This window comes from Podarcis erhardii (genome assembly GCF_964252035.2).
Source record: "Podarcis erhardii genome assembly, chromosome: 7".
In the NCBI taxonomy this organism is placed as follows: Eukaryota; Metazoa; Chordata; class Lepidosauria; order Squamata; family Lacertidae; genus Podarcis; species Podarcis erhardii.
In genome coordinates this window covers 35,565,254-35,579,126 of record NC_138511.1, presented here as the reverse complement: position 1 = coordinate 35,579,126, position 13,873 = coordinate 35,565,254, and the positions used below count along the sequence as shown (strand labels likewise).

Genomic DNA, 13,873 nt, shown 5'->3' with positions numbered 1-13,873 from the left:
AACAAATTCTTCACTTCTTTGGACTCCCTCACGTCCCCCTCTCCCATTTACATCATAAAAAAAATTTTTTCCAAACAAATTATCAACTTGTTTACAATCTCATGTCCACACATTCCAATATGATTTAACACTTTTTCCAATAAAATTTTTATATTTTCTTTAGTCTCACTTATCATCAAATTTAAATCTAGTTTAGTGGTGGCCAGTTTTTATAATCTAGCATCCTTCTTAACATTCAAACAAATTACAATGTTTTTGTAGATACATCTTGAATTTCTCCCAGTCTTCCTCCATCTTTTCTTCTCCCAGATCTCGGATTCTGCCAGTCATCTCGGCCAGTTGCATATAGTCCATCAGCTGCATCTGCCACTCTTCCAGTGTGGGTAAATCTTGAGTTTTCCAATTTTTTGCGATGAGAATCCTTGCTGCCGTTGTTGCATACATGAAAAATGTTCGAACTTGCAACTTCTCCTTTGCTAGTTTCCAGCAAGTCTTTCTGTTCAACACAGAGAAAAGCAGCTGTGTCTCATTTGTGAAGTTCTGCTTACAGTAAGGCAGGCAGGGGGAATCTTTGGCCCTCTGGTTGTTGTTGGAGCTCAGCTTCCGTCAGCCCCAGTCAGCATGCTCAGTGAGCAGAGGTTATGAGAGCTGTGCTTCAGAAACATCTGCAGGGCCACAGGTTGTCAATCTCTGGCTCGAGAGATGGCTACTCTATGTGTCCAGAAAGATGACATAATAGAACCCTGTTTGGAATGTTTGTAATTCCACAATGTAGGGTGAGAATGGCACATTTCTCTCTTACATACATATACAGTGGTACCTCGGGTTAAGTACTTATTTCGTTCCGGAGATCCGTTCTTAACCTGAAACTGTTCTTAACCTGAAGCACCTCTTTAGCTAATGGGGCCTCCTGCTGCCGCCGTGCCGCCGGAGCACGATTTCTGTTCTCATCCTGAAGCAAAGTTCTTAATCCAAGGTACTATTTCTGGGTTAGCGGAGTCTGTAACCTGAAGAGTATGTAACCTGAAGCATATGTAACCTGAGGTACCACTGTAGACTTGTATGTCTGTACCCCGTGCCCCCGTAGCCCACAAGTCTACAACTGCTCCTGAACTGGCAAATAACGAGGTGTCAGGTGGGGAGTTCTATAATAAATCCCTGCTTAGCTCTGGTCAAGTGAGGGTACCACAGAGAGATTAGTCTCACCCACCAAGGAAGTCTCCTTGTACCAGTAGGGTAGAGCCCGTCAGGTGATATTCCCTGTCCCCTATAAAAGCCTCTGGGTCACGCTTGCTCTGCGCAAACAAGGAGACCCATTCTTAATAACTGAGGACCATCTTCTCTGTCCTTTCCTCCACCTTTTCCTTGTCCCACCCAGTCAATGGTACAGAACAGCCGTAGCCAAATTTGGACGTCTTCTGAGGATGAGGATGAGTAAAGATTTCTTATGTTGCTGTTACAACCATTATACTAAAGCAAGAGGATTTTCAGCCTGCAACTTGGCTGAGCACTCAGCAGCAAACAAAAAAATGTTTGGATGCTAGTTATAGACCCGAATTTATATTGTAGTTTTAATTCTCTTGGTGTCAATTTGCTGTATCGTCTTTAATTAAAGGTCAACAGAAATTGAACTGCAAACCTCGGGGAGACTTTAAACTGGTCCTTTAAGCTACGAGGCTGCCTGTTAGAGATGGTCTTTACTGCGTTGTTGTTTTTTTTATTCTATTGCTGCCAAACTCATTGTGTGCAAGTTAAAGTAGAATGTTGCTCTCGGTTTGCAGGCAAGGGTGGCCAGTGCTTCTGATCAATCAAGGAGGTTTCTCCTTAGTCAGTTTTACTTGCCCCCCCTTCCACTTTCAGTCATGAACAGCTGATAAAGACCTGATGCATGGAGGCTGCTTCATTCTTTCTAATGCTATCGAGAGTTGGCAAGAATTGCCATCCAATTTACTCTTTCGAGTAATTTCAAAACCTGTTTTAACGAACAAAGTGATTTAAAGAAGAAACCGTTGTTTGTAGGGCAGGGAAACATGCCAGTTTAGCCCAAAGGTCATGGCCTTCTGAAGAGTAGATGAAAATCAATGCTAGTTTGCACCACTGGTCATCAGATTTCTCAGAGGCTACCTGCATAGCTAGTTAGAGAAAGCTCTCCTGAAACAGTATCGCTTCAAAGTGCAGCAGCCTGGGTAATTGAATGTTTTCTAATGTGACCCTACATATACAACAAAAACAAGCCCTCTTGCATGTAGAAATCTAGAAACCTTTCTCCCTGGGCTGCTGCTTTTCAACAGCCAAAGGCTTTTTTTTACATGAAGGGGCATTCAGACACATTGATTTACATGACTGCGCTGTCAGTAGGATGATGCCCACTTTTGGACTTGATAGGCAGGGACTTCATGGTATCTTGCCTCCTCTTCCTGACCTCCAGATCTTCCCAGCCTCCAGTAAGATAGGTCAGCTCTTTATCTTCTCTGGGAGCAAATTTCTTTAATAGTTTAGTCTGTGGGTTTGTTCTTTTTATCCTTGTTTTGTGTGGCATAGTATTGGGGTTGGGAGTGTGTTATCTGGTGAGATTGCTATATTGTTTATTGATATCCCTGGGTTTTTTGTCTTGACATTCTCCTCCTTCTTTCCCGGGTTTGTGTGTGTGTGCTTGCACGCGCGCGCACAGACACACACACAGTTTTAAAAAGTTTATCTCCCTGGTTTTCCCCTTGTATTTTCCTTTTGTTGTTGTTCCTCCCACAGTGGTCTTGCCCTGTGGTAGGGGGCTAAAGCAGTTCACATCGGCCTCTGGCAGCTCCCACACCTACTCAATCAAGCAGGACCTATATTTTTGAGGTGCTCTGAGTGTGCTGGTGGTTGTGGCGGGTCCCATCTCCTTAATTTCAAATGGGACTGCCATTTTTACTCGGCACGTTGTTCTTATGTACTGAAGTGGTGCAGTTCTGTTGAGAGTTGTACCAAAATCTTTCTCCGTGGTTAGGCTCTACATTGAACAAGAGATTCATTATACCTGGAGTGTATAAATGGTTCCAAAGACAAACGGGCTCTGAACAGAAGTGTGGGAGAAAAGCTGTCTGCATATAAAAACAGCACGTTTATGTTGGCATAAGGGTTTGCAGGCTAGAACCCACTTTCTCAGATGCTAGCACAACACTAGTAGTCTACGGAGGCTTATGCTAGAATACATTTGTTAGACTTTAAGGTGCCACAATACTCTGTGGCTCTCGCTGTAACAGACTTAAACAGCTATCCTCCTGGAAAATATCTACATATGGTTTGTTTTTTGTTTAAAAATGCCTGTCATAAACTTGTAAACATCATGGACTGAAACTTTAAAATACATCCAGAATGAGAAGGTAAGAGGCTACTGCATGTTGCATTTATCAGTTACCTTTCTCCACCACCATCCATAGCGAGGGCTCTGGGGTCTTTGTTTCCATATCTGAAATGGATGGTGACTGAAGCCCAAGGAAACCAGTAATGGTGTTTTTCATAGACCTCCTCCCCTAACCCAGTCACTTCCGCATGCCTCCTCTTCTGCACCCTTTCTTGGTTTTGTTTTTGAATTCACCCATGAACAACTCCTTGCCTTGTGGGGAGGAGTTGAGTGTCTCTGCCTCCTGTCTCCTGTAGGTGCAGCCCCGGCCCCAAATGGTGAGGCCTTGCATTCTTTTCCAGCTCCTGGATTACTGGAGAGGAGGATTATGAAAAATGCTATTACAGGTAGGAGATGTAACATGGTATTCATGTTTAAAAGAGCCCTCAGACCATTCTCCCTTCAAAAGCAAGCTTCACCATAATCGTGAAATGATATTTTTTTTTTAAATAAAAAAGTGAACCCTAGATCCTAAGACTCTAAAACTCTTTTGCTGCTATGGGTTGGACCTAGTCATGCATTCAAATATGACCAGCTCTGGATCGCTTTGCATCTGTAGCGCCTGGGCTTATGATTCAGGACAAAGAACAAAGACTTAAATATATGTTAACAGGACATTTTAGTTTGTGTAGCGTTGTCAGTTAGCTTTAAGAATAGCGTGCTGTTTTTATGTGTTTTGAAATGGGAGATGCTAAAATGAAAAGCTTCCATGATGAAAGTGTTGTACACACAGAAACACCTACATCCTTTCTCTCTGTGTGCTTTGGCTGATATAAAGAGGTGGCATGGAGAAACCCATTCATGTTTCACATACATACACAAGTACACATTGCTCTGGGACCCAAGGTCCCTTTATGTGAGCACTTAAGAATACAAGAAGAGCCATGCTGGATCAGGCCCATCCAGCATTCTGTTCTCACAGGGGCCAACCAGATTTCCATGGGAAGGCCACACTTGCACAAGGAGAAGGGGATGATTTCTGCTGCCCTCTCCTGTTGCAGCCTCCTGCACTCGTAGCCATGCTGTTCTGAATGATCTCTCACCCCCTCCTCAGGGGCAGGGTGTGTGGGTGCAAAGAGAAGTGGGAGGATGTGAGAGAGCCACTTTTCATGATTTAAATTTAATTCTGTTAGTAGAAGAGAAGTTAAGACCCAAGGCAAGTCCATGACCTTTGTGCATTTTCTCTCTTTTAAATAATAAATAGTCACACACCTCCCCATCCTGGAACAGCTATAACTTCAGATTTAAGTTTGATTCATATTGCAGAGCCAAAGCAAAACATACCCAACTGCACCATACCGTGTTGCTGAGTTGTTATGTAACAAATGTGGATTTCTACTAGAATATTGAAAAATCAATTGAATGTTTTTATCTGTTTTTCCCTCTCTCTCTCTCTGTGTTAATGCATCTTTTAAAAGCCACTAATTACTTATATACCCAAAAGTAAGAAATGTTTAAAATATACAGCCCAGCAGTTAAATATGTTAATAGGGAATTATTAAAGTGAAGTGTGGATTCTTGTCATGAGCCTTAATAGTTCCTCTAAATCTGTTTTGATTTATTGAGTCAATGTGGGAGGCATTAATATCTCTTGTCACAGCCTGTAACTCTTGCAGATTTTCCAGGTTTCAACTTAGGGTCCACTTGGAGCTATTAGTCTCAAATGGCGCAAAGAGGGGTTCTGTACTTGAGCGCCAAGCTTTTCCTGCCAAAAGCCCTTAGGAAACCATTGGTTTTAACCCCCTCCCATCCAAAAAGCAAACCTTGCTGCACCTGCAGAGTAACTTAGGTCGGGGGAAGGGGGTTTTTAAGTGCAAGCCAGGGGTTTTAAATAAACATCTTACATGTCACCCCATCTAACTAAAATATTTAGTGGTTCTAAAACTCCCACTGGTATTGGAGACTTTGACTCTTTTGCCCCTGGAGAGGGTCTGGTACTGGAAATCCTTGTGCTTAGAAATACCAACATGAACACTTCTCAAATCTTTCAAGCAACTGCCCTCTCAAGAGGTGCTTTGGCTTGCGAAAGTTTAGGCAACATAGACAGTTATGCTACTTTTATAGCAAGTGCTCAGTTTTTCATGGTTATCTGCACCTGGGAAGAAGAAGAAAAGCCTCAATTTCTTTCAATTCTTCATCTCCCTTTCATTGTGTAATACGAACAGAAGAACTCACTGCAACATCCTGGACACAGGGTGGAGTCGATATTGTTTGTACAGTCTCTCTCTCTCTCTCTCTCTCCCTCTCCCTCTCTCCCTCTCTCCCTCTCCCTCCCTCCCCCCCCCCGCTTGTAGGACGAATATGTCTTCTGTTTTTCACATTTTTAGACAGTTCCTAGAAGACATTGGTTAATTTACATTAGAGAAGCTCTGAAACTGTGAATTGCTGCATTAGTTGCTTACTTTCTCGATGAAAACATCTTCCTTGATGAAAGGGCAGCTTAAATGAAACTGGTAAATGTCCAGGTTGGGTCTTAATTGGGTACAAACAAGGTGCAGGGGTGTATTGATACATTTTGAAGTGCAGGAGCTCATCATGAAAGCCCTCATAGCCAATGGATTAGGAGTCCAGTGGATTAGGATTAGCCAAGATTTATATAATAGTGTGCTGGCAAGGGTGGTGTGTTGGTTAGGATGTAGGACTTTGGTTGTAGGGACCTGGGTTCACATTCCTGATCAGCTGTGAATTTCACTGGGTATGCTTGTTCCAGTCTCTGTGAGCCTAGCTTATCAAACAAAAGGCTCATGTGCCAGGCCAGATTTGTTGTCCAATGCCCCCTCTCATGTTTACATCATCATCAGATGACAGCATCACTTCTGTTGTAAACAGAGAGGAAAGTACCCTGGCTACACGCTCCCGGGCTGCTTCTACACTGATTAGGAGGCTCCTCACTGTGGCTTTCTGACCCCTGTAAGAAGTTTTGTCTTTTGACTCCACAGCTTTGAAAATCTGAATTTTCTTCATGTGAGTGGATTAAAAAAGACTGGGTTCTTTGAGTTGATGGAATGATTAAATATTTGTCTTGTTTAGCAGGTGCATGAATGGGAAATGCAATTAGAATGATGAAAAATACAAAAAGATCACACGGGGGAAAATACGTAACAGTATACTGGGAGATGTACCACAGTCACAGTCTCTCTTAGAAAGAAATACAACTAGAAGACATTTCCATTTGAGTGTCCAAACGCCTATAACAGCCCCCCCCCCCCGCTGTACTTTTCAAGATACAAATGATGTAGTGCATACATTGTAGTGCAAACAGTGAGGAGTCAAATAGATGAGAACACATATGACCCTCTTGTTTTATTCCATTGGGACATGACAAATGCAAGCAGTTGTTGTCCATTTCTTACTTTAATCACATGTATGGACTTAAACAGATTATAGCTCCCATCTCTCCCTAAACTGCCATCTGGCAGTCTGCTTTTCCTCTTTACATGTTTGCTCTCCCCTAACCCTGGAGGAAATACAGATTCTTCCCTTGATCTCCAGGCATGGTCTACCAAACTTTCTTGCTCCACAAGGCAAGTATGCTGCCTAGTTGCAAAGATGGTCTCTGCAGACACAGAATCTTCTGGCTGACACTGATTTGTTAGGGATGCAAATGGCCAGATCAATGACTGATGGGAAGTTTACAAGGCTATTAGCCACAAAGGTGGTGCTATGTCTCCACGGCTGGAGGCAGCAATACTTCTTACAGCAGGGGTCAGCAAACTTTTTCAGCAGGGGGCCGGTCCACTGTCCCTCAGACCTTGTGGACGGCCAGACTATATTTTGAAAATAAAAATAAAAGTGAATGAATTCCTATGCCCCACAAATAACCCAGAGATGCATTTTAAATAAAAGCACACATTCTACTCATGTAAAATCATGCTGATTCCCAGACCATCCACAGGCTGGATTTAGAAGGTGACTGGGCTGGATCCAGCCCCCGGGCCTTAGTTTGCCTACCCATGTCTTAGAGTGTTATTGTGCTTGGGTCCTGCTTTTGCCTACTGATAAATCATTGCACCATGACCCAGGGCCTGTATTGCCTCTTCTTCATTCATGCTAGGCAACCCAAGACCAGTAGCTAGTCAAATACTTTTGGAAAAGAAATTATTTTTAGAAAGTCAAGGGGATTGGTGGGGAATGCTGCTATTCAGATTTTACGACTTGGGTAATGACACCTCTTCTGAAGAATTTAAAGGGATTCCTGGAAATAACAGATTTGGAAATGGTGTCAACTTATTATGTCTATGTTGCCAAAATTTCTGCAGCTTATAAGGGGGGAAAAGGATTTCATCTCCTTTGTTGCATTAGTTTTTTCTTTTTCTTTTTTAAGAATTTAGGACATGGCAGTAATTATGATTTTTTATTATAGGTGTACTTTGGGCTGCATGCAGCCAATTTATACTCCAAGTAGAACCATTGAAATTAACAGACCTAAATTAGTTACATACATTATTTTGACTAGGACTAACAGACTAAGTGGCTACAACCCTTTAATTTAATATGGATTTGTGGTATTTGCTTATGTATATAGTATGTAATAACAGTCAATATATTTTTTATGTGAATAATTATTACTATGGAGAGAAAGTAACTAAATCAGTGGCCTTTCCATTTCTCCATTCCTTCTGTCATGAAGATTGCTTTGGTAAATGTGTCATTGCCACCCTAGTTGCCAGTTCTCTGCTGACCTTCCATGATGGTTAATAGAACTTAGTTTGTGTTGCAGTGTCACAATGTTGTGTGCTTCCTCTCCCTGTTGCTACTAACAGCTATTGGTATACTGGTGGCATGGAGAAACAGAACATACTAGGTGAATGATGATAGAGAAGAGATTGTTGGGAGGGCATGTGACTGAAGTTCTTGCATCTAGTTTGGCTTTCTAAATTTGAGGTGCTTTTCAGTTTGTAAAATGTGTATGGCATTGGTTTAAACCAAGGATGACTATCTTTTGAACTTTGGCTCCTATCAGCCCCGGCCAACAAGTCCCGTGTTTCAGGTTGGTGGGTGTTGTAATCCTGCGAGATCCAGAGGGCTACAGTTTAGCCACCTCTTGCCTACACTGACTTGCAGTGTCTCTCCAGGGTTTCAAGTAGGAGTTCTTCCCCTCAACTTGAGACCTTCTGCATGCAAAGGATGTGATCCATCACTGAGAGATGGTGCCTCCCTCTAATGTTCTGGAAGAAGGGACGATGCTTTTGAAGGACAGGAGAGCTCAGCAATGGCGGTGGCTGCTGAAGTTTGGTAATTCTTGGAGGCAGAGGGCTGTTATCACAATTGCACTGCTTTGATAGGGCTTGGTGTCATCCATCATTTATTTCCTACGCAAGGGTGCAGGGATATCTTGCTTCAGTTCCTGTTTGCAAAGTTCCTCAGCTCAGTTCTTGCTCCTCTGCCAAGCTGGCAGAGCTCGAAGGTTGACTTCCTGTGCAGATGATGTAAAAGCGCCTGTGCAAATTCTTCCTCTGCAGCCACTGGGAGATAAAAGCCAGGACGCTGGGGATTATAAAGAGGGAGCCAAATTATATTTATAATATTAAAGTTGAGTGCATTTGTGGTTTTGCTGTCCTCTAGGGTTTTTCATAAGTAGAAAAACATGAATTAGCATTTTCCATTTCCATATATTGACTGGAAACATAGCCTCCTCTCAATTAAGACCTATAGCTTTTGGGATGTATGCAACAATTTTATAAAATATTTACGACGAGATTTGCATTTTACATGGTATTACTCTTCTTCCTTTGGTCTCCTTGTATGTGCAGGAAAGGCTTAGGCCTAGGAGAGGAAATGCATTTTGCCTGCTGGGAGGAAAAACAAATCTAAAAATGGACTTGCGAGCAACGAGCACTGGAGAATGTCCACTGTTGATTGTGGTCTCCAGTAATTATCTAAGGTCGATTTTTGCCAACCACATATTTTGTTATATCATCTTTAAAGGCTGTGCTCCCCATGGAAATCTATTACTTTCCCCTTTAAAACAGGCATTGGAAAAGACGGTTTTCAGCTTTGTGTTAGACAGATAAGTGGAACACTTCTTTCTCCTTTCCCCCCTCCCCCAAATGTAAATGCGTGTTGTAAAGAACATAGCTATTTCCTGGATAATTTGCAGTTGTATATTTTATGTTAATTTCGCCGAAAATATTGCACCCCTGCCAGGTTTAGTAGAGGCTCACTGTGATATGAATAATTTCTAGCAAATCATTTTTTTTCCTCATTTAAGATTTGGCACCTTTTAAAGATTTTAATAATAGCAACAAGGAAGAAGATTTAGAACAAGCGAGACGGTGTAGCGAGAGAGAGAGAAAGAGAGAGACGCACGTCGAGAGCGAATGTAAACTAGCAAGAATAATTACATAGCAAACATTTTTCCACAGATGTTTTTTTCCCCTCCCCTTTCCCTCCTTGTAATGTAATATCTATTTACTAAACTGTTTATTTTAGGTCCTTGGTTTACAATAAAATATTTATACTTGCTTTGCTGTAATAAAAAATATTGACAAAATACTATTGAGATTTTAAAGAAGTCAATTGGTGTTTTCGCTTCCTAGGCAGCAAAGGCAGAAGACCTCTCTCTCTCTTTCTCCTCCGTTTATGTGTATCTTAGGCATATGTGAACCTGGTGCAGGCTTTCCCAGATGGGGCCCTCCAAATCTTAATGGACTACAGTTGCCATCATCCCTCACCACTGGCTGTGCTATCTGGGAGTTGAAGTCCATCAATATGCTCCGCCTCGATCATTGAGGTCTTCTGATGGGACACTTTTGAGGGTCTCCCATGCCCCTGAGCTTGGCTGGCCTTTATGAGGAGTTGAGCATTTAGAGTTCTGCCCCATGGAGCAACTTGCCGATAGATGTTCGGCAGGAGCTACCCCAACTCGTTTTTCTTAAGAAATGTTCTGAAAAATTGTATTATTCAGACAGGCCTTTCAAACTTGAAATTTTTTGCCAGCCACGTGCAGGGGAAGGAGAAACAGAGGAATTACAACTGGAAGATATGGCCTCAGGAACAGCTGCTTCTATCTTAGAAAAAATCTATGAAAAATTGGAATCTTTGGACAAGAAAGTGGAATCTTTGGATAAAAAGGCCGATGAACAAACATTTAAAATAGATCAAAACACAGAAAGTTTAAATAGACTAACTGGACAAGTGGCACAGAACGCTCAAACAATTGCAGAATTGAAGGAGGCTACAGGGGAGAACAGGAAATTGGCTGAAGACACTAGCCAAAGACTTGGAAAGCTAGAAAAAGAGGTGAGACCACTCAACAAACAAGTAGGTGAACATCAGACCTACCTTTCGATGATTGAATTGAAAAATAGGGAGACTAATTTAAGGATAAGGCTGGTACCGGAAGTGGAAGAAGATAACTTGGCTGAGTTTCTGACCAAAATGTTTTCCAAGCACTGGAATTTAGAGGAGAAAGACTTCAAGATTACATCAGCTTTCAGACTCGGAAGATTGACAAAAAAAGACAAACCCAGAGAATGCTTGATAACACTGAGATCAAAGGAGGAGAGGGACAAGATTTTGGGCCTACACTACGGGAAGTCACTGGACATTTTGGACAAAAGGATTGAAATTTACAAGGACATTCCTAAACAGCTTTTGGATCTGAGATCTGAATATTTGGAACTAGCAAGACTGCTGAGGAGCAACTCCATCATTTTTAGGTGGGACTTTCCGCAAGGACTATCTTTTACTTTTAGAGGGAGGAAGAATAAAATTAGAACACTGGAAGACAGAGATAAGTTTCTGAACCAGCACGGAGAAGACCTTCATAAAGGACTTGGATTACCTTCAGGGCCTGGAGCACCAGAGGCACCTGCACCCTTGGACCCTGAAGATCCAGCGAATAAGGTACCACCCCCAGAAAAATAACCAGATTTATTCAGGATGTCTCTGCAACTTTTGAGCTGGAATATAAATGGCTGTAACATTCCGGAAAAAAGGAGGAAACTTTTTCATATATTAAAAAAGGAACAATTGGACATTATCTGTCTGCAAGAAACACATGTGACTAGGCTCCACAGAAAAGTGTTGATAAACAAAAGACTTGGCCAGGAATTTATATCTTCAGACATAGTGAAGAAGAGAGGGGTGGTGATATATGCAAAAGAGAGCCTTTCACCTAAATTTCTATTCAAAGATGAACATGGCAGAATTTTGGCAATTGAAATACAACATCAAGGAGAAAAAATTTTGTTATTAGGAATTTATGCACCAAATGATGGGAAATCGGAATTCTATAAGAAGTTGCATGAGAGCATGCTGGAATATCTGGACTATGATAACATCATTATGATGGGAGATATGAATGGGATTGTATCAACTAACATGGATAAGTCACAAAGCCAAAAAGTTACTAAAGATGGCAGACTACCAAAGACTTTTTTCGAAATGACAGACAATATGGACTGGATTGATATATGGAGAACCAAGAACCCCCTGGGAAAAGAAGGAACATTCTTCTCTGAAGCCCAGCTGACTTGGACAAGAATCGACCAAATATGGATTACTAGAGGTCTGGCACCTAAGGTCAGGAAAGTGGAAATCTGCCCAAAGACCTGCTCCGACCATAACGCTTTGAAAATGGATATGACACTATTACCAACTGGCTCCTTTAGATGGAAGATGAATGACAACTTGTTCAGAGATCAGGAGATGATTAAGAAGGCCCAAAAAGTTTTAAAGGACTATTTTGAGATAAATTTGAACACTTCGGTGGAAAAGAGAATAATTTGGGACGCAAGCAAAGCCGTGATGAGAGGGTTCTTGATACAACAGAATGCTATAAAGAAAAGAACACAAAATGAAAAGAAAGAAAAGATTTTGGAGAAAATTAAAGAATTAGAGAAGAAGTTAAGAATAAATCCGAAATCACAGCTGATTTTGAGAGAAATTAAACTTCATCAGGCACAATATTCTAAACTGATAAACCAGGAAATAGAATGGAAGATTAAATCAATGAAACAAAAAACGTTTGAATCGGCAAATAAATGCGGGAAACTGCTGGCCTGGCAGTTGAAGAAGAGACAAAAGTTGAATATAGTAACAAATTTGGAAATTGAAGGAAGAAATATTCAGAACCCTGTGGAGATTAGAAAGTGTTTCCAGAAATATTTTAAAAAACTATATACTCAAGGGCCGCAAAATGAGGCTGAGATTGTACAATTTTTGGAAAAAAATTGGACTTAAAAAACTGTCACAAGAAAACAGACTACTCCTGAACAGCAAAATAACACGACAAGAGATCGAACGTGCCATTCAGAACATGAAATTGGGCAAATCTCCAGGGCCAGATGGCTTGACCTCCAAGTACTATAAGATATTAAGTGACTATTTGATTCAACCATTGTTGGAGGTTAGCAATGAAATTATGGAGGGAAAGAAGGCGCCGGAATCGTGGAAGGAAGCTTTTATCACATTGATACCCAAATCAGAAACTGAAAAGACACAACTCAAGAACTATCGCCCCATCTCCCTTTTAAATGTGGATTATAAAATATTTGCTGATGTTTTGGCAGGCAGACTCAAAAGAGTTTTAAATGAAGTAATACATAAAGATCAGGCTGGCTTTCTCCCAGGTAGACACATGTTTGCTAATACAAGGAACATTATTGACATTTTGGAACTTTTGCAAACAGATATAAACACTAAAGCAGTGCTAATCTTTATAGACACGGAGAAGGCCTTTGACAACATCTCCTGGAAATTCATGAAGGGAAATTTAAAAGAAATGGGAGTGGGGTGGGGTTTTGAAAATGGGATTGATGCGATATATTCAGAACAAAAGGCAAAATTGATAGTTAACAATGTGGTAACAGAAGAGTTTAGAATTGAAAAAGGAACACGACAAGGCTGCCCGATCTCTCCTCTGTTATTTATCTCAGTTTTGGAGGTGCTCTTGAATTTGATTAGAGGGGATCGGTTGGTGCAAGGGATTCAGGTCGGAGCGAAACAATATAAACTTAAAGCCTTTGCAGATGACCTAGTTTTGACATTGCAGGAGCCAGAATCTAGTACGAAAAGAGTATTACAATTGATTCATGATTTTGGTCGGGTGGCGGGATTTAAGCTAAATAAACAGAAAACAAAGGTGTTGGGAAAAAAATTGACAGATACAGAGTCAGAACGGTTTCAGAGAGAAACAGAATTATCATTGGTCAAAAAGGTAAAGTACCTAGGGGTAAATATAACAGCAAAAAATCTGAGTCTATTTAAGGATAATTATGAAAAATGCTGGTCTGAAATCAAGAGAGACTTGGACAGTTGGACAAAATTGAAGCTTTCTTTGTTAGGCCGAATTGCAGCTATTAAGATGAATGTATTGCCAAAGATGCTATTTTTGTTCCAAACGTTGCAAATTGTGGACAAAACGGAGTGCTTCCGGAAGTGGCAGAGAGATATTTCCAAATTTGTCTGGCAGGGCAAAAAGCCCAGAATTAAGTTTAAGATATTAACCGATGCGAAAGAAAGAGGGGGCTTTGCCCTGCCAGACTT

At 41.2% G+C, this 13,873-nt stretch overlaps 1 protein-coding gene across 3 annotated transcripts in view; it reads left to right on the top strand.

Annotated features, from left to right (window-relative positions):
- Positions 1-13,873, top strand: part of ZNF423 (zinc finger protein 423) — a 336,467-nt gene that overhangs the window by 211,726 nt on the left and 110,868 nt on the right. For 2 of the 3 annotated variants that reach the window (XM_081870154.1, XM_081870153.1), the window contains one exon: positions 3,640-3,729. The exons of the other annotated variant lie outside the window; for it this stretch is intronic. In XM_081870154.1, the coding sequence (XP_081726280.1) occupies positions 3,640-3,729 (90 nt within the window). The remainder of the gene's footprint in view (positions 1-3,639; positions 3,730-13,873) is intronic. 3 annotated transcript variants of the gene reach the window in all.